This window comes from Pleurodeles waltl, chromosome 11 (assembly GCF_031143425.1).
Source record: "Pleurodeles waltl isolate 20211129_DDA chromosome 11, aPleWal1.hap1.20221129, whole genome shotgun sequence".
In the NCBI taxonomy this organism is placed as follows: domain Eukaryota; kingdom Metazoa; phylum Chordata; class Amphibia; order Caudata; family Salamandridae; genus Pleurodeles; species Pleurodeles waltl.
Window position 1 is genome coordinate 899,464,987 of NC_090450.1, and position 20,703 is coordinate 899,485,689.

General features: G+C 46.5%; 1 protein-coding gene across 5 annotated transcripts in view; it reads left to right on the top strand.

Annotated features, from left to right (window-relative positions):
* Positions 1-20,703, top strand: part of HECTD4 (HECT domain E3 ubiquitin protein ligase 4) — a 1,724,100-nt gene that overhangs the window by 162,871 nt on the left and 1,540,526 nt on the right. For all 5 annotated transcript variants that reach the window (XR_011199486.1, XM_069214810.1, XM_069214812.1 and 2 more), the window contains exons 3-4: positions 593-682; positions 17,792-17,922. Coding sequence is in view for 4 of the 5 variants with exons in the window: in XM_069214810.1 (XP_069070911.1) it covers positions 593-682; positions 17,792-17,922 (221 nt within the window). In the remaining variant the exon portion in view is untranslated. The remainder of the gene's footprint in view (positions 1-592; positions 683-17,791; positions 17,923-20,703) is intronic.

The following is a 20,703-nucleotide window of genomic DNA, read 5'->3' on the forward strand; positions in this document are numbered from 1 at the left end:
TGGCAAGTGGGTACACTTGCCAAGTCGAATTGGCAGTTTAAAACTGCACACACATACACTGCAGTGGCAAGTCTGAGGCATGTTTACAGGGCTACTAATGTGGGTAGCACAACCAGTGCTGCAGGCCCACTAGTAGCATTTGATATACAGGCCCTGGGCACCTCTAGTGCACTTTACTAGGGATTTACCAGTAAATTAAATATGCCATTCATGGATAAACCAATTAACAGTACAATTTACACTGAGAGCATATGCACTTTAGCACTGTTTTAGCAGTGGCAAAGTGCCAAGAGTCCTAAATCCAACAAAAACTGGTCAGAAAAATTAGGAGGAAGGAGGCAAAAAGACTGGAGATGACACCACAAAAAAAAACAGGTGCAAAAAGTAGTTTTGTAGTTACTTTGTATTATATATTAACCATTAGCACAATATAAACAGACATTGTTTAACCAGTGACTTTTCCGGTTAACTATTGCAAAAGGAAAACCTAAATCACAAAAAGAAAATGTTTACAACAACATTGTGCAGATCAAAAAAATGTTTAGTTAGTTTAATGTTTTTATGCGCTTACTACTTTATTTTTTTCTTTTAGGGGTTCACTGAAAACATTTGTTCACACAGTACACTTATTACAGAAACAGAATGATCTGGGGTCCCTGCCTGTGGCTGATGTGTTATACCGGTAAGCAAATTGTAATAGTGCCCTGTTTTATCTATCTTTATGTAACCATGCTTACTGTTACATTACCTACGCATCAACATTTGGAATCAGATTAATAGTTGTTGGGTCTCAAAAGTTTCCTGCCTTAAGATTATCCTTAGTTGTGAAAACACCCAATTTAAAAAGATGACCCAAGGTGCCTGATAAAGGTGCATGCATAATTGGAATTTGTTACTGGAGACAAGTCCAAAAATGTATATTGTTTAAAAAGAAATAAATGTAGTTAGGCATTCTATGTATCTTGTGATATAGCTCCAAGTAGCAGTAGCATTCTCTTTAGTCGGCATTGTTATTGCAGCCAGGGGTATCTTGAACATGAGGTCCTGTTTTTTTTAACAATATGGTTTATGAGTTAAGATTCCAAAATTGGATGTGGGTGGAAAATGTGGTGTGAACACGTAAGAGTGGCATTACTATGTAGATCACTGTTCAGCCGAATTTTATATATTTACAATATTAACCACTGGGAAATAGGGATTTGCCATGAATGATTGACACAATTATTTGCTCAAGATCAGTGCTGGAATATGCACTCTAGTGTCCCCATTCCAAGATCTGCAGTTTTGCCACTTGGGACACATTTTTTCCCCTAGCCTCATGAAGTTAGAGACTGGTGAGCAGTTTTTTTAGAATGGTGTGTTAATTCTAGGAGCTTAACACTTTATCATATCCCTAGTTTTGTTCCCTGTAAATGTTTTATTGACAAATATTTAGCTCCTTGTGCAAAGCTGCTTAAGAGTTTTTCATATCAAGCCTTTTTATTTTGATTCAAAGTTATTTGTAGTCCTGAGGATTTGAATGATGTTGGAGAAAATAATTCAAAAATAAACCTCAGCATCTTATTAGATGAGATTAATCAGAAGACTGCTGTATGCCAAGTTCCTTGAAGAATGAGATGCTTTTATTTGCATCCCATTGCCTTCATGTTTACAATGTGTTGGGATATTTTTGAAGCTGTGAGATTTATTGTTGGTGGCACAAAGCTCCTTTGGGGGTGTTTGCTGCTGTACAGATTGCTGTTTCACTTACTGTGCTTTTATAAAGCATTATACCTAAATCGAGGTCTCAATTTGCAGCTGGAAATGAAGTAAAAATCCCAACCAGACATTTCAGAAGGTTATTTTTCCGGTTGGATAATAACATCCTTGTTACGAAACACAGTAGTCAAACAAGAGCCTCATCTACAGGAAACTTGCATTTATTACGGAAGGTGCATGATTACCACTCACCTCTGATTGGGTACATTTACTCAGTTGATATATAAAAGAAGGAGATGGTGGTGTTTTTCTGGCAGAAAGAAAGGACAATAGTCTATTAATGTGTCCGTAGCACAGGTCACAACGTGAAAGTGGTAGTACTGAAGAAAGTGATATTTTGAGAGCCTTGCTGAAGTTACAGACTCATAGGAGTTAGTAGGTGTAACATGAATTGTAACTGGTACATTTATAATATTTAAGATGACTCGACTAAAAGTTATTTGAAACTTGTCAGGTTATCTGTAAGAAACCTACAAGGACTGGGGTACATACTAATAACTAAGATGTGTCCCGGATAATAATGGCAACCAAAAAATGTCAGATACAATATTAGGTATGTAAAAGACCAAATATGAGGTGGGTTGTGACAAGTGCACGCTAAAGGCCTAGTGACTCATTAGTGACCAGGGTAGTGACTGATGTGAAGCAGGTCAAAGTTCAAAGCAGAATATGTCACATCTCCAAGTAAAATTATATAGCAGAGAGCTTCCAGAACTGAGCCTTGAGACTGGTTGGTTATTCAATGGCGAAAGAGAGACACAGCTGGGTAGTGAGAACCTGTGTTCTGTAAGACTGGAAAAGAACATTCTAGTGCTTTACTGAAGTTACCATGGGCACTGTTTGTCACATGCACGGTAGCATAGCCGGAATTTTGAATGCAGCAGACACGTCAAGGAGGTTGCCTTTTTTAAAAAAAAATAATGGCTTATTGATATTGTCTCAAATGTAGGGGAATGTTGATGAGGATGAAAGGGAGATGGTTTTGATGTGCTGGGGTGAAGAAGCCATGTAAAAAATCTGTTTCTTTAGAGCATCATCTGAGAAAGTCAATCTGTACAGAGAAATAAGTACTGTGAAAAGGAAAGGATGTGGGCAGAATACAATCTTCTCTGACGTTTTGCAAAGCGTGTGTAAAGAAATGGCTCCCTGTTGCAGTTACCCCCCACTTTTTGCCTGATACTGATGCTGACTTGACTGAGAAGTGTGCTGGGACCCTGCTAACCAGGCCCCAGCACCAGTGTTCTTTCACCTAAAAGGTACCATTGTTTCCACAATTGGCACAACCCTGGCACCTAGGTAAGTCCCTTGTAACTGGTACCCCCGGTACCAAGGGCCCTGATGCCAGGGAAGGTCTCTAAGGGCTGCAGCATGTCTTATGCCACCCTAGGGACCCCTCACTCAGCACAGACACACTGCTTGCCAGCTTGTGTGTGCTGATGGGGAGAAAATGACTAAGTCGACATGGCACTCCCCTCAGGGTGCCATGCCAACCTCCCACTGCCTGTGGCATAGGTAAGTCACCCCTCTAGTAGGCCTTACAGCCCTAAGGCAGGGTGCACTATACCACAGGTGAGGGCATATGTGCATGAGCACTATGCCCCTACAGTCTCTAAGCAAAACCTTAGACATTGTAAGTGCAGGGTAGCCATAAGAGTATATGGGCTGGGAGTCTGTCAAAAACGAACTCCACAGCTCCATAATGGCTACACTGAATACTGGGAAGTTTAGTATCAAACTTCTCAGAATAATAAACCCACACTGATGCCAGTGTTGGATTTATTAAAAAATGCACACAGAGGGCATCTTAGAGATACCCCCTGTATTTTACCCAATTGTTCAGTGCAGGACTGACTGGTCTGTGCCAGCCTGCTGCTGAGAGACGAGTGTCTGACCTCATGCGGTGAGAGCCTTTGTGCTCTCTGAGGACAGAAACAAAGCCTGCTCTGGGTGGAGGTGCTTCACACCTCCCCCCTGCAGGAACTGTAACACCTAGCAGTGAGCTTCAAAGGCTCAAGCTTCGTGTTACAATGCCCCAGGGCACTCCAGCTAGTGGAGATGCCCGCCTCCTGGACCCAGCCCCCACTTTTGGCGGCAAGTCCAGGAGAGATAATGAGAAAAACAAGGAGGAGTCACTGGCCAGTCAGGACAGCCCCTAAGGTGTCCTGAGCTGAGGTGACTCTAACTTTTAGAAATCCTCCATCTTGCAGATGGAGGATTCCCCCAATAGGATTAGGGATGTGACCCCCTCCCCTTGGGAGGAGGCACAAAGAGGGTGTACCCACCCTCAGGGCTAGTAGCCATTGGCTACTAACCCCCCAGACCTAAACACGCCCTTAAATGTAGTATTTAAGGGCTTCCCTGAACCTAAAGATTTAGATTCCTGCAACTTACCGAAGAAGAAGACTGCTGAGCTGAAAACCCCTGCAGAAGAAGAAAGAAGACACCAACTGCTTTGGCCCCAGTCCTACCGGCCTGTCTCCTGCCTTCTAAAGAACCCTGCTCCAGCGACGCTTTCTCCAGGACCAGCGACCTCTGAATCCTCAGAGGACTGCCCTGCTTCCAAGAGACCAAGAAACTCCCGAGGACAGCGGTACTGCTCCAAAAAGACTGCAACTTTGTTTTGAAGGAGCAGAGTTAAAGACCCCTGTAACTCCCCGCAAGAAGCGTGAGACTTGCAACACTGCACCCGGCGACCCCGACTCGACTGGTGGAGAACCAACACCTCAGGGAGGACCCTCCGGCGACTGCGAGACCGTGAGTAACCAAAGTTGTCCCCCCTGAGCCCCCACAGCGACGCCTGCAGAGGGAATCCCGAGGCTCCCCCTGACCGCGACTGCCTGAACTCCATTTCCCGACGGCTGGAAAAGACCCTGCACCCGCAGCCCCCAGCACCTAAAGGAACGGAACTCCTGTGCAGGAGTGACCCCCAGGAGGCCCTCTCCCTTGCCCAGGTGGTGGCTACCCCGAGGAGCCCCCCCCTTGCCTGCCTGCAACGCTGAAGAGATCCCTTGGTCTCTCATTGAAAACCATTGAAAACCCGCCGCGTATTTGCACACTGCACCCGGCCGCCCCTGCGCTGCTGAGGGTGTACTTTTTGTGCTGACTTGTGTCCCCCCCCCGGTGCCCTACAAAACCCCCCTGGTCTGCCCTCTGAAGACGCGGGTACTTACCTGCTGGCAGACCGGAACCGGGGCACCCCCTTCTCTCCATTGAAGCCTATGTGTTTTGGGCACCTCTTTGACCTCTGCACCTGACCGGCCCTGAGCTGCTGGTGTGGTAACTTTGGGGTTGCTCTGAACCCCCAACGGTGGGCTACCTTGGACCCAAACCTGAGACTTGTAAGTGATTTACTTACCTGACAAAACTAACAAAAACTTACCTCCCCAGGAACTGTGAAAATTGCACTAAGTGTCCACTTTTAAAACAGCTTATTGTGTTTTATGTAAAAAGTATACATGCTAATGTAATGATTCAAAGTACCTAAAGTACTTACCTGCAATACCTTTCAAATGAGATATTACATGTAGAATTTGAACCTGTGGTTCTTAAAATAAACTAAGAAAATATATTTTTCTATAACAAAACCTATTGGCTGGATTTGTCTCTGAGTGTATGTTCCTCATTTATTGCCTGTGTGTATGTACAACAAATGCTTAACACTACTCCTTTGATAAGCCTACTGCTCGACCACACTACCACAAAATAGAGCATTAGTATTATCTCTTTTTGCCACTATATTACCTCTAAGGGGAACCCTTGGACTCTGTGCATACTATTCCTTACTTTGAAATAGTGCATACAGAGCCAACTTCCTACATTGGTGGATCAGCGGTGGGGTACAAGACTTTGCATTTGCTGGACTACTCAGCCAATACCTGATCACACGACAAATTCCAAAATTGTCATTAGAAATTGATTTTTTTGCAATTTGAAAAGTTTTCTAAATTCTTAAAAGTCCTGCTAGGGCCTTGTGTTAGTCCCTGTTAGCATTTCTTTTAGAGTGTAAAAGTTTGAATTAGATTCTAGAACCAGTTTAGTTTCTTAAAAAGTATTCCAACTTTTAGAAGCATAATGTCTAGCACAGATGTGAATGTGGTGGAACTCGACACCACACCTTACCTCCATCTACAGATGAGAGAGCTAAGGTCACTCTGTAAACTAAAGAAAATAGCAATGGGCTCCAAACCTACCAAAGTACAGCTCCAGGAGCTTTTGGCAGAGTTTGAAAAAGCCAACCCCTCTGAGGATGGCAACACAGAGGATGAAGATAGTGACTTGGAGGGAAATTCCCCCCCTCCAGTCCTACTTAGGGAGAACAGGGCTTCTCAAGCCCTGACTCCACAAATAATAGTCAGAGATGCTGGTTCCCTCACAGGAGGGACCAACAACTCTGAAATCACTGAGGATAACTCCAGTGAAGAGGACATCCAGTTAGCCAGGATGGCCAAAAGATTGGCTTTGGAAAGACAGATCCTAGCCATAGAAAGGGAAAGACAAGAGATGGGCCTAGGACCCATCAATGGTGGCAGCAACATAAATAGGGTCAGAGATTCTCCTGACATGTTGAAAATCCCCAAAGGGATTGTAACTAAATATGAAGATGGTGATGACATCACCAAATGGTTCACAGCTTTTGAGAGGGCTTGTGAAACCAGAAAAGTGAACAAATCTCACTGGGGTGCTCTCCTTTGGGAAATGTTCACAGGAAAGTGTAGGGATAGACTCCTCACACTCTCTAAAAAAGATGCAGAATCGTATGACCTCATGAAGGGTACCCTGATTGAGGGCTTTGGATTCTCCACTGAGGAGTATAGAATTAGATTCAGGGGGGCTCAAAAATCCTCGAGCCAGACCTGGGTTGATTATGTTGACTACTCAGTGAAAACACTGGATGGTTGGGTAACTGGAAATGAAGTGTATGACTATGTTGGGCTTCATAATTTGTTTATGAAAGAACACATTTTAAGTAACTGCTTCAATGAAAAGTTGCATCAGTATCTGGTAGACCTAGGTCCAATTTCTCCCCAAGAATTGGGAAAGAAGGCAGACCACTGGGTCAAGACTAGGGTAACCAAAACTTCCACTGGGGGTGACCAAAAGAAAGGGGTTACAAAGCCTCCCCAGGAGAAAGTGGGTGACACTAGAAACAAAGAAAAAGAGTCCCCTGTAGGCCCCCAAAAACCAGACCAGGTGGGTGGGCCCAGAGACACCACCCAAAACAAAGGTGGGTACCAGGGTAAGAGCTGGGATGCCACTAAGGCATGGTGCCATAACTGTAAACAGACAGGGCACCACACCAAGGACACTTCTTGTCCCAAAACAAACCCCCTAGCAAAATCCCAGGGGTGACCAGTGTAGCCATTGGGGATGACTCCTCAGATGAGGAGGTCTTCATAGCCTTCAACTGGAAAAAGGGCCCAACAGGTGAGTTGGAGATTCCAGAGGGAAGTAGACACTTCCACCACCTACTGGTGAATGGAATCCCAGCCACTGCCCTGAGAGACATTTGTGCCAGTCACACTATTGTGCATGACAGGCTGGTGTTCTCAAACAAGTACATCCCAGGTGAGATGGCCAGAGTAAGAGTTAGCCCAGACAGGGTCACTGATAGGCCTGTGGCTTTTGTGCCCATAGAAGTGGGTGGGACTTTTAGCTGGAGAAGGGTGGTAGTCAGTACAGACCTCCCCCTTGATTGTCTCCTTGGAAATGACTACCCAGAGGTTAGTCAGAGCCCAAGAGAGGAACTGGTCCAGTGCCAGTCCTCTCCCAAGGATTCTGGAGTGCCTGCCTCTGCAGTAAATGCAAGTAGGCCCCAGAAGAGAAAGAAAAGGAAACAGAGTAGGAAAGGTGGACAACCTTTAGCCAAGGTTCCAGCAAGCCAAGGAGAATCTGCTCCAGTAGGGGAGAACTCCAAAAGTGGCTCTGATAAAGTCCAACCTGACCCACAAGAAGTCCTGGCTAGTCAGGCAACTGTTAAGCCTGAGTGGGTGGCTCCTCAGCTAACAGAAGAAAGAGTGGAAGAAGGGTGTTTACTACAAGATGTGGTAACCCCCCACTCTAATACAGCAGACAGGCACCCTGAACCCAAAGAAGCCTGTAACTTAGCCCCTTCCCTTGTAGGTGAAGAGCTAAAGGTGTGGTTCTGGGCACTGATAGCTGTCAGTGGCCTCTGCTGGGTGTTAGCCTTTATGGCTGCACTATCCTTGGCATGGTGGTCTGACCCCATTCCAAATAGCAAGTTAGGCCCCCTGACCCTGTTGGTCATGGTGGGGTTACTCCAGCTCTGGGTAACCTCTTTGGGTAAGCTAGGGGTGACCCTGGCTAAGATAAGATTAGCAGAGGTGGATACCTCTAACCCCAAAATTGAGAGAATGGGTGAAGACCTAAAAAGCACAGACAAGAGGCAGTTCAGACTAGGTCCTATCACTGTGGAAGTGGGTCAGTTCCCCAGAGGGAATGACCTGAACAGGAGGATGTAAGGCAGAGTAGGCCCTGCAACAAACCAGCCTATTTCCTCTACTCTTCCTCGCCTGACAGACTAGGAAGACTCTCCCAGCTTTGGCTGAGTCTCCTGGCCTGTGGGCTGGGGGGGGCTTGTGTAAAGAAATGGCTCCCTGTTGCAGTTACCCCCCACTTTTTGCCTGATACTGATGCTGACTTGACTGAGAAGTGTGCTGGGACCCTGCTAACCAGGCCCCAGCACCAGTGTTCCTTCACCTAAAAGGTACCATTGTTTCCACAATTGGCACAACCCTGGCACCTAGGTAAGTCCCTTGTAACTGGTACCCCTGGTACCAAGGGCCCTGATGCCAGGGAAGGTCTCTAAGGGCTGCAGCATGTCTTATGCCACCCTAGGGACCCCTCACTCAGCACAGACACACTGCTTGCCAGCTTGTGTGTGCTGATGGGGAGAAAATGACTAAGTCGACATGGCACTCCCCTCAGGGTGCCATGCCAACCTCCCACTGCCTGTGGCATAGGTAAGTCACCCCTCTAGTAGGCCTTACAGCCCTAAGGCAGGGTGCACTATACCACAGGTGAGGGCATATGTGCATGAGCACTATGCCCCTACAGTGTCTAAGCAAAACCTTAGACATTGTAAGTGCAGGGTAGCCATAAGAGTATATGGGCTGGGAGTCTGTCAAAAACGAACTCCACAGCTCCATAATGGCTACACTGAATACTGGGAAGTTTAGTATCAAACTTCTCAGAATAATAAACCCACACTGATGCCAGTGTTGGATTTATTAAAAAATGCACACAGAGGGCATCTTAGAGATACCCCCTGTATTTTACCCAATTGTTCAGTGCAGGACTGACTGGTCTGTGCCAACCTGCTGCTGAGAGACGAGTGTCTGACCTCATGCGGTGAGAGCCTTTGTGCTCTCTGAGGACAGAAACAAAGCCTGCTCTGGGTGGAGGTGCTTCACACCTCCCCCCTGCAGGAACTGTAACACCTAGCAGTGAGCTTCAAAGGCTCAAGCTTCGTGTTACAATGCCCCAGGGCACTCCAGCTAGTGGAGATGCCCGCCTCCTGGACCCAGCCCCCACTTTTGGCGGCAAGTCCAGGAGAGATAATGAGAAAAACAAGGAGGAGTCACTGGCCAGTCAGGACAGCCCCTAAGGTGTCCTGAGCTGAGGTGACTCTAACTTTTAGAAATCCTCCATCTTGCAGATGGAGGATTCCCCCAATAGGATTAGGGATGTGACCCCCTCCCCTTTGGAGGAGGCACAAAGAGGGTGTACCCACCCTCAGGGCTAGTAGCCATTGGCTACTAACCCCAGACCTAAACACGCCCTTAAATTTAGTATTTAAGGGCTTCCCTGAACCTAAAGATTTAGATTCCTGCAACTTACCGAAGAAGAAGACTGCTGAGCTGAAAACCCCTGCAGAAGAAGAAAGAAGACACCAACTGCTTTGGCCCCAGTCCTACCGGCCTGTCTCCTGCCTTCTAAAGAACCCTGCTCCAGCGACGCTTTCTCCAGGACCAGCGACCTCTGAATCCTCCGAGGACTGCCCTGCTTCCAAGAGACCAAGAAACTCCTGAGGACAGCGGTACTGCTCCAAAAAGACTGCAACTTTGTTTCGAAGGAGCAGAGTTAAAGACCCCTGCAACTCCCCGCAAGAAGCGTGAGACTTGCAACACTGCACCCGGCGACCCCGACTCGACTGGTGGAGAACCACCACCTCAGGGAGGACCCTCCGGCGACTCCGAGACCGTGAGTAACCAAAGTTGTCCCCCCTGAGCCCCCACAGCGACGCCTGCAGAGGGAATCCCGAGGCTCCCCCTGACCGCGACTGCCTGAACTTCATTTCCCGACGGCTGGAAAAGACCCTGCACCCGCAGCCCCCAGCACCTAAAGGAACGGAACTCCTGTGCAGGAGTGACCCCCAGGAGGCCCTCTCCCTTGCCCAGGTGGTGGCTACCCCGAGGAGCCCCCCCCTTGCCTGCCTGCAACGCTGAAGAGATCCCTTGGTCTCTCATTGAAAACCCGACGCGTGTTTGCACACTGCACCCGGCCGCCCCCGCGCTGCTGAGGGTGTACTTTTTGTGCTGACTTGTGTCCCCCCCCCCCCCCCCCCGGTGCCCTACAAAACCCCCCTGGTCTGCCCTCTGAAGACCCGGGTACTTACCTGCTGGCAGACCGGAACCGGGGCACCCCCTTCTCTCCATTGAAGCCTATGTGTTTTGGGCACCTCTTTGACCTCTGCACCTGACCGGCCCTGAGCTGCTGGTGTGGTAACTTTGGGGTTGCTCTGAACCCCCAACGGTGGGCTACCTTGGACCCAAACCTGAGACTTGTAAGTGATTTACTTACCTGACAAAACTAACAAAAACTTACCTCCCCAGGAACTGTGAAAATTGCACTAAGTGTCCACTTTTAAAACAGCTTATTGTGTTTTATGTAAAAAGTATACATGCTAATGTAATGATTCAAAGTACCTAAAGTACTTACCTGCAATACCTTTCAAATGACATATTACATGTAGAATTTGAACCTGTGGTTCTTAAAATAAACTAAGAAAATATATTTTTCTATAACAAAACCTATTGGCTGGATTTGTCTCTGAGTGTGTGTTCCTCATTTATTGCCTGTGTGTATGTACAACAAATGCTTAACACTACTCCTTTGATAAGCCTACTGCTCGACCACACTACCACAAAATAGAGCATTAGTATTATCTCTTTTTGCCACTATCTTACCTCTAAGGGGAACCCTTGTTTGGAGAGTTTGAAAAGAGACAGGTGAGTAAACTACTCTGTAGTTAATGAGCGAGAAGGATTCTGTAGAGGAAAGACACACAACTGTTAACCATTTAAGATAACAGCCAGAAATGAGAGAATAAGGGCAGTTCAAGGTGCTATTGGACTTCAGTATTTGCTGGCGGGGTGAAGTGATTAGATGTGGTGCATCATGTGTGACTAGTTGAGCAATAGATATTAATTTCAGTGGCTTGTTGTGGAAAAGCACTGGCTGGAATGAGCAGTGAGTAAGGCAGGTTTGTAATGTTGGAAAATATGGATTTGCAATAAGGTGTAAAGTCACAGGGAAAGGTTGTGGTGGTTTGTTGAGAATCAATCAAGGATTTGTAGAGCGCACTAATCACCCGTTAGGGTCTCAAGGCGCGGGGTGGAGCTAATGGTCGTAGAGCCATGTCTTGAGGCGTTTCCTGAATGTCAAGAGGTCTTGGTTCTGGCGAAGGTGGAGCGGTAGGGAGTTCCAGGTCTTGGCGGCTAGGTGAGAGAAGGATCTTGCGGTGGTGCGGCGGATGGATGCGAGGGCAAGGCTGGCAGAGCGAAGATTGCGGGTGGGGGTGTGGAAGGTGAGTGTCGTTAAGGTAGGCTGGGCCTGTGTCATGGAGGGCCTTGTGTGCGTGGATGAGGAGTTTGAAGGTGATCCTCTTTGATACTGGTAGCCAGTGAAGGTCTCTGAGGTGGGGTAAATGTGGTTGCGGCGTGGGATGTCCAGAATGAGGCTGCCGGATGCGTTCTGGATTCTTTGCAGCTTTGTTAGGAGTTTGGTTGTTATTCCTGCATATAGGGCGTTTCTGTAGTCCAATCGGCTGCTGACCAGGGCGTGGGTGACAGTTTTCCTGGTTTCGACGAGAATCCACTTGAAGATTTTGCGGAGCATGCAGAGAGTGTTGTTGCAGGAAGAGGAGATGGCATTGACCTGCTGAGTCATGCTGAGTGTGGAGTCCAGGATGAAGCCTAGGTTGCGTGCGTGGGTGGTGGGTGAGGGCACGGTTCCTAGGGAGGTGGGCCACCAGGAGTCATTCCAAGTTGAGGGGTTGGTGCCAAAGATGAGGATTTCTGTCTTGTCTGTGTTTAACTTGAGGTGGCTTGATTCCATCCAGCTGTCGATGGCGTGAAGTCTGTTGTGGAGGTTGTTCTTTGCAGTTGTAGGGTCTTTTGTGAGGGAAAGGATGAGCTGAGTGTCGTCTGCGTAGGAAACTATGTTGTTGTGGTGGGTTTGTGCGATGTTGGCGAGGGGGGCCATGTAGACGTTGAAGAGCGTGGGGCTGAGCGAAGATCCTTGGGGAACGCCACAGATGATTCTTGAGGCTTCTGACAGGAACGGTGGGAGGCGGACTCTCTGGGTTCTGCCTGAGAGAAATGACGAGATCCAGTTGAGTGCCTTGTCGCAGATTCCAGCGTTGTGGAGGCGTGTGCGGAGAGTGTGATGACATACTGTGTCGAAAGCTGCGGAGAGGTCCAGGAGGATGAGTGCTGCTGTTTCTCCTTCGTCGAGCATGGTCCTAATGTCGTCTGTGGCAGCAATGAGTGCAGTCTCGGTGCTGTGGTTTTTGCGGAATCCGGATTGGGAGGTGTTGAGTACCTTGCTGTCTTCCAGGAACCGGGATAGTTGGCTGTTTGATTTTTTCGATGACTTTGGCTGGGAAGGGGAGGAGGGAGATCGGCCGGTAGTTCTTGGGGTCATCTGGGTCTGCCTTTGGTTTCTTCAGCAGGGCGTTGATTTCTGCGTGCTTCCATCTTTCTGGGAAGGTGGCTGACTCGAAGGAGCTGTTGATGGTTTTGCAGAGGTGGGGGGAGATGATGATGTTTGCCTTATTGAAGATATGTTGTGGGCAGGGTCCGATGGTGATCCGGAGTGGATGGAGGCCATGGTGGTGGCGGTGTCCTCTATGTTGACGCATGTCCAGGTGTAGAGGAGGTGGGTGTTGCTTGGAGTGTTGGGTTCTTGGGTGCTTGTACTCAGCTGTTGGGACTGGGGTTTGAAGCTATTGAGGATTTCTTCTATCTTTCGACTGAAGTGGGTTGCCAGTGAGTTGCAGAACTCCTGTGATGGCGGGGGTTCGTTGGAGTAGGTCCTGGGGGTGGAGAGCTCATTGACGATGCCGAAGAGCTCTTTACTGTTGTGAGCGTTGGCGTCGATGCGGTTTTTAAAGTGGGTCCTTTTGGTGGTGCAGATCAGTTGGTGATGTTTGCGTAGGGCATCCCTGAAAGCGATGTGGTTGGAGTTGGTAGGGTCAAGGTGCCAGGTTTTTTCCATTCTGCGACATAGCCATTCGGATTCCTGTAGTTCTGGGGTGAACCAGCTGGCCTTGATTCTGTGGGAGGTGTTTTTTTTTTTTTTTGAGTGGTGCGAGGGTGTTGGCGCAATCTTCTATCCAGCGATGCAGGTTGGTGGTGGCTGTGTTGGGGTCCGGGGTCTCAGGGGGTGGGGCCCGGGCGAGAGTGGAGATCAGTTGATCTGTTGATATTTTGCTCCAGTTGCGTCGGGGGTTGTGTGCGGTGGTGGTGAGTGACTGGTTTTTGGTAGGAGAAGTGGATGCAGCGGTGGTCTGTCCAGCTGAGTTCGGTGGTGTGGCTGAAAGAGACGTGGTTGCTGGCTGAGAAGATTGGGTCGAGTGTGTGGCCTGTGGAGTGGGTGGGTGTAGTGACAAGTTGCTTGAGGCCGAAGTTGGCGAGGTTGTCAATTAGGTTGGTGGTGGTGATATCGTTGTTATTCTCTAGGTGGAAGTTTAGGTCACCGAGGAGGATGTAGTCTGTTGAGGCGAGGGCTTGGGAGCTGATGTCATCAGTGATGTCGTCGCAGAACTGCGGTCTGGGTCCAGGGGGGTCTGTAGACCAGTGTTCCTCTGAGTGTGCTGTTGGCGTTGATGTGGATTTTGAAGTGGAGGTGCTCGGCGGAGTTGATGGTGTCGTGGGAGTTGGTGGAGACTCTTATGGTATTTTTGTGGACTATGGCGATTCCTCCTCCTGGTCTGTTGATCCGGTCTCTTCTGGTGATCTTGTAGTTTTCTGGTATGGCTATGGCTACGTCTGGTTCTGAGGCTGAATTCATCCAGGTTTCGGTGAGGAATGCGACGTCGGGCGAGTTTGTGGTCAGGAAGTCCCAGGGTTCAATTGCATGTTTATGGACGGAGCGGGTGTTAAGTAGGATGCATCTTAGGCGGTTGTCTGTTTTGATTTGGAGCTTGGAGGTTAGATTGCAGGTGAAATTGCAGGCTTTGCAGGAGAAGTGTCCTTTGGTGCGCGTCAGTGTGGACTGGAAGCAGATGGAGGAGCGTCCTGGATTAAGGGCGTGGAGTTCGTTGGCAGTGTAAAGGTGTTCAGTGGCGCAGGAGGCGTGTTGGCCAGGGGGTCTGGCGCAGGGCGCGGTCTTAACATGGACGGGCACAGACGGGCTTACCTTTGGTGCGCCTTCGGTGTGCCAGCGGTGCGCCTGCTGCGCGTCCGCACTTCCGCCGGCATAAGAGGGAAGGTGGGAGGGAGTGGCAGCTGGGAGGAGGGAGGGAATCCTCCAATGAGAGTGCAGGGGGGCAGGGGCAGCAGGAGTCAGGAGCGGGAAGAGCTCCGAGGAGGAGGGAGGGGGGCAGGGCCTTCCGGGAGAGGAGAGGCCAAGAAGCCCAAACAAGCCCAAACAGGCCCAAAAGAATGGCAGCACTTACCGGAGCAGTGGTGAGGAGGAAGCGACCTGCCTGCAAGGATGCAAGGTCAGAGGTCGCTTCTAACCTTGCGCTGCGGCCGGCATAAGAGGGGAGGTGGGAGGGAGTGGCTGCTGGGAAAAGGGAGAGAAACCTCCAGTGGGAGTGTGGGGAGGCGGGGGCAGCAGGAGTCAGGAGCGGGAAGAGCTCCGAGGAGGAGGGAGGGAGGTGGGGCCTTCTGGGAGAGGAGAGGCCAAGAAGCCCAAACAAGCCCAGACAAGCCCAAAACAATGGCAGCACTTACCCGAGCAGTGGTGAGGAGGAAACGACATGCCTGCAAGGATGCAGGGTCAGAGACAAGTGATTAGGGTATCTAACCTTTTGCGTAGTGAGCGCCACTTCTGGCCTGTGAAAATCATAGTGAGCTATGAATGGGTAAACAGCTCGTGCTTTGTCATCAAACACCCCCACGGCCAGCTTCATTGACGTTAAGCCTAATATCCATAGAGCCAGAAACTGTGGTTTGAACATTATACTTTGACTAGGGCAATATGACAGGACTGCCATTTGTCAGTGAGAGGGTTGTTTTTTGAGGGATGTATGAACATGTGTGCGTATAAGTGGGATATGTGTATGGGTGACTGAGAGCCTGTTTTGTATGTACTTGTGGCACAGTACATAGCTTTCACCATCTGTGGCACCCCTACATGTATAACACAAACGTACAACAATTTTTTTAATGGATGAAATTTAAAGTTCAGAAAAATGTTTTGCAAAAATGTTAAAACTATGGAACATTTTTCTGCACTTTAAATTTTTCCCATTTAACAAAATACTGTTTTTTTCAGTTATACAAATGGCACAGTGTCTGCTGGCCACTGGGAGCAAGAGGCCTGCTGTTTGCAAATGTGATACTTAAATAGCAGAAAAATAAAATGAAGAGTTAACTCAATTGTTAATGTATTTTTTTATTTTTATTTTCTCCCATTTAACAGCATTCATAAACATCAATTTGTTCTCACCCTCCTATATTGAGTTGACAAGGACTTTTATTTAAGAGTTAAATACCTCAGTGCTTCGGTTTTTCACCTCTGTGCCCCAGCTGCAGCCTGGGTTGTACATTTGACAGAGCACTGCTTATTATCAGGCCCTGCTATCTGCATCCTGATAATGGTAATGTAAAATAAACACAGCCTTCCCTTAACTCTAAAAGGAAAATGTGACCCTTGCTTATCTGAAAATAAACTCCGGGCCACAGGCTACTCTGAAGGTGTCTAGGAGCTTATGGGAGCTTGCGATTTACTGGTTGGAGACACCTGAGTGGTGAGTGTATGGGATTCTCGGAGTGTGAAGTCTGAAGAACAGATCATAGCAAGGAAGTATTTTTGAATTGGCTGAGCCGTGGGCGGTTGTTAACACACTTGAGGGACTTAATATAGATTTGTTTTTTAAGGTAAAGGATTTTCTCTACCTTTGCAGATGTCTACCATTAAGTCGAAAATTATATGGATGGTGAAATACAGGCACATGGGGAAGCAAAATAAAAAAGTATTGGTTTGATGGTGACCGTGGGGGTAAACTCCGGTAGACACACCCTCTAAATTCCTGCAAAAGATGTCTCGTCTAGAAAAGGAGACATCTCATTTTAAGTTTGCTTTAGTTGTTAGAGAATCCTCAGGAGGGAATGCCATCTTTACGGAGGTCAGTACTGAGCACATTTTATAGTCACGATGTTTTCTGTGAGTGGACACATGCTTTTGTGAAAAGTATTATATTGTTCCTAGCTATTACAATGTTAGCCTCTACCAGTTTCCAAGCCAAAAAACAATGCCTATCCATCTTATTTTTTAACAATGTTATGATTTACCTTACATAGGCTATTCTCAGTTTGTATTACCTGCCCCTCCCCACTCTGTGCTCCCATTTGCTTGGGGATCCTGCCATTCCCACGCATAAGACTTGTTTGTATATCATGTAGTTGTGCATCATACTCGTGGATATAAATACCGGCCAGTCTTGTCCCCTGCTCTCAGTCTACATCGCACTGCTTTCTTCTGTAATGGCTTGTACAGCTGCTTGCCATAATGCTACTCGTTATACTTTTGGTGCTATTACTAGGAGCAGTACACTACACACTCCTGCTGGTCGCATCACTAATATTTTTGATTATACTACTACAGCTATTAATAAGGATCCCACAAATGCAAGCACGGCTATTGGTGCTTCTTTTAGTGCTTGTAATGTGACGCAATGTACCTGTAACACTCCTGCTGGCCCGCCAGCTTTTTTAAATACAAGAGGTGCTGCTAAAAGAAGTACGCTTGCCCTAGTATCTTTTTCTATACTTTTGCTTTTACCATTAGACTTACTAAAAAGTAATACAGCTAGCACCTTTTCATAATTCTGGTGCTGTCTCAGGCTCTCATACTTCAGCTGGATCTAATATTAGTACTGCGATGACTAATACTACAAAACAACAAATACCACTGTTATTCCCCTTGTGTTTCCTGTTGTACAAGTAGTTTTATTGGCACAAGTGTTTCGTCTTCTAATTAGCAGAGGTACTGGCCTGCTTCACTTCTTGTAGCCATGAAAATTCCCTCAACAGAAAAAAATGGGGAGTGACTGTAACACAGAAGTCCATCCAAGCTTCCACCAGTAGTGCCCGATTATCACATCCCTTTCAGTGACATCAGTATTGTGGTGCGACAAAAAAATGCACCACTGTTCTTGCTATATTACCTGAAGTGGATTTTTAAAGTGAAAAAGACCTTCTGTCATTTGTGAAGCTATAAAGAAAATAATTGGTTAATTAAATTAAATGGCAAAGGTTTAAAAATGTATTTGTTTTCATATTTTACACAGTACCATAAGACATGAGATCTGAATTTGACTAGGAAATTAGCTGTTAAACATTAGATGTTGAACAAGGAACAATGTAAATATAAGGAACAATTTTTTTAAAGTAAATTTGTGTCCCTAATAAATACTAGAGAAGCAAAACCGATGTACATTTGTTTTATAAAGAATATATATTGAATTGTCATATTGATCACTTAAACACTTAATAACCAACCGCTGCTAAATAGAAGTTTGCTGTTGCTACACCACAATTTTTTTGTCTTCTTTCTGCTAAAGGTTGCTGCTTTTGGAGGGGGGTCCTGGATCTCCATCTTGTTTACTTGGTAGCAAACACATAGTTTCCTGGGGCTTTGAAGATATGCTACCCGCGCCCGATAATAATAGTGGTTCGAGCAACGAGAACAAAGGTAAATCAGCTTTTAAATAACCTTTATAATTGCAACATTGATGAGTCGGGCAAGTCTTAACATTTGTTGCGATATTTATAATTTGATTTTAGTTTTCCAAAATGGCAAATAATTATTTGCTTTGTTTCAAAGTTAAAAATGTAATTTTTGCGGAACCAAGATTAATGTAAATCCATTCTGTTCAGTTAATTGAATGTGCTGTGTACTGAGCAATTGAGTGTTTCAGTTCATGTTTACAATGTCATTTTATCTTAACCCCTTCGCTGCCAGGCCTTTTCCCCCTCCTGTGCCTGGCCTTCTTTTGCCTATTTGGAATAGTTCTCGCTTAGGCCCTCATAACTTTTTGTCCACATAAGCTACCCATGCCAAATTTGCGTCCTTTTATTCCAACATCCTAGGGCTTCTAGAGGTACCCAGACTTTGTGGGTTCCCCTGAAGGAGACCAAAAAATTAGCCAAAATACAGTGAATTATTTTGTTTTTTTTTTAAATTGGAAAAAAAGGGCTGCAGAAGAAGGCTTGTGGTTTTTTCCCTGAAAATGGCATCAACAAAAGGTTTGCGGTGCTAAAATCACCAGCTTCCCAGCTTTCAGGAACAGGCAGACCTGAATCAGAAAACCCAATTTTGGCATTTTACTGTGACATACCCCATTTTTACGATTCGTTGTGCTTTCAGCGGCCTTCCAGTCAGTGACAGAAGTGGGTGTGAAACCAATGCTGGATCCCAGAAAGTAGACATAATTCTGAATTTAGCAATGGGTAATTTGTGTAGATCCTACAAGGGTTTCCTGCAGAAAATAACAACTGAAATAAAAAAAATATTGAAATTGAGGTGAAAAAAACAGCCATTTTTCTCTACGTTTTATTCTGTAACCTTTTCCTGCAATGTCAGATTTTTGAAAGCAATATACTGTTACGTCCGCTGGACTCTTCTGGTTGCGGGATATATAGGGCTTGTAGGTTCATCAGGAACCCTAGGCACCCAGAGCCAATAAATGAGCTACACCTTGCAGTGGGTTTTCATTCTATACCAGGTATACAGCAATTCATTTCCTGAATATAAAGAGTCAAAAATAGGTATCAAGAAAACATTTGTATTTCCAAAATGGGCACAAGATAAGATGTTGAGGAGCAGTGGTTATTTGCACATCTCTGAATTCTGGGGTGCCCATACTAGCATGTGAATTACAAAGCATTTCTCAAATGGATGTCCTTTTTACACACTGTCTTATATTTGGAAGGGAAAAATGTAGAGAAAGACAAGGGGCAATAACACTTGTTTTGCTATTCTATGTTCCCCCAAGTCTCCCGATAAAAATGGTACCTCACTTGTGTGGGTAGGCCTAGTGCCCGCAACAGGAAATGCCCCAAAACACAGTGTGGACACATCACATTTTTCCACAGAAAACAGGTGTTTTTTGCAAAGTGCCTACCTGTGGATTTTGGCCTCTAGCTCAGCCGCCACCTAGGGAAACCTAACAAACCTGTGCATTTTTGAAAACTAGAGACCTAGGGGAATCCAAGATGGGGTGACTTGTCGAGCTCTCACCAGGTTCTGTTACCCGGAATCTTTTGCAAACCTCAAAATGTGGGTAAAACACTTTTTCCTCACATTTCGGTGACAGAAAGTTCTGGAATCTGAGAGGAGCCACAAATTTCCTTCCACCCAGCATTCCCCCAAGTCTCCTGATAAAAATGGTACCTCACTTGTGTGGGTAGGCATAGTGCCCGCGACAGGAAGTGCCCCTAAACACTATCTGGACACATCAAAATTATCAAATCGAAAACTACCTGTTTTTGCGGGGGGGCACCTGCGTTTTTGGTCCTGGGCTCAGCAGCCATCTAGGAAAACCTACCAAACCCAGACATTTCTGAAAACTAGACACCCGAGGGAGTCAAGGGAGGTGTGACTTGGTGGATCCCCAATATTTTCTTACCCAGAATCCTCATCAAACCGCAAATCTAGCTAAAAAATCAATTTTTCCCCCAAATTTCTGTGTGGGATCACTGCACCGGGACAAATTGCCTACTATCCAACGTTCCCCTCAGTCTCCCGGTAAAAATGATACCTCACTTGTGTAGGTGGGCCAAGTGTTTGTGACAGGGAAGTCGAAACAAGTCGAAATTGAGGGGGAACCAAAGTGGGTCCAAAAGGACAGTTTGAAAAAAAACATTTTTAGGCTGACAATTGCAGCAGAATTTTTATCGGTATAGATGAGACAATGCTGGGTGGTAGGAATTTTGTGGATTACTGCAGATTCTGGAAGGTTCCATCACAAAAATGTGGGAAAAATGTGTGCTTTCCAGCAAAGTTGCAGGTTTGCAGGGCATTGTGGGTAAGGAAATGGTGCGGGGTGCATGTGAAGCACACCACCCTGGAATCAACTAGATGTTTAGTTTTCAGATGTGTCTAGGTCCTGTGGATTTTTCTACATGGCAGCGTCCCAAAGTAAAAAAAAAAAAAAAAAAAATTGCAGCCCTCACCATTCCAAGTGGGACAATTTTGAGAGTTACCAAGCTCTCATGGCCCAAATGTAAAACAAAAAAACAAAAATAATCAAATGTCCTCTTGCTTGCCATGGGATAAGATGTTTTAGTGTGCGGGGAGAGCTGAAAGACTGTTAGCCCCTTCAGTTCGGGTGGGGGGCATAACCATGCCCATACTGGTTGGTAGCCACCACCCCACTATTTTTTTTTTTTTTTTTTTTTTAATTCCCTGGCATCTAGTAGACTTTCTGTCCACCCGGGGTGTGGATCGGGGGTTATTGCCCAATCTGCCCAC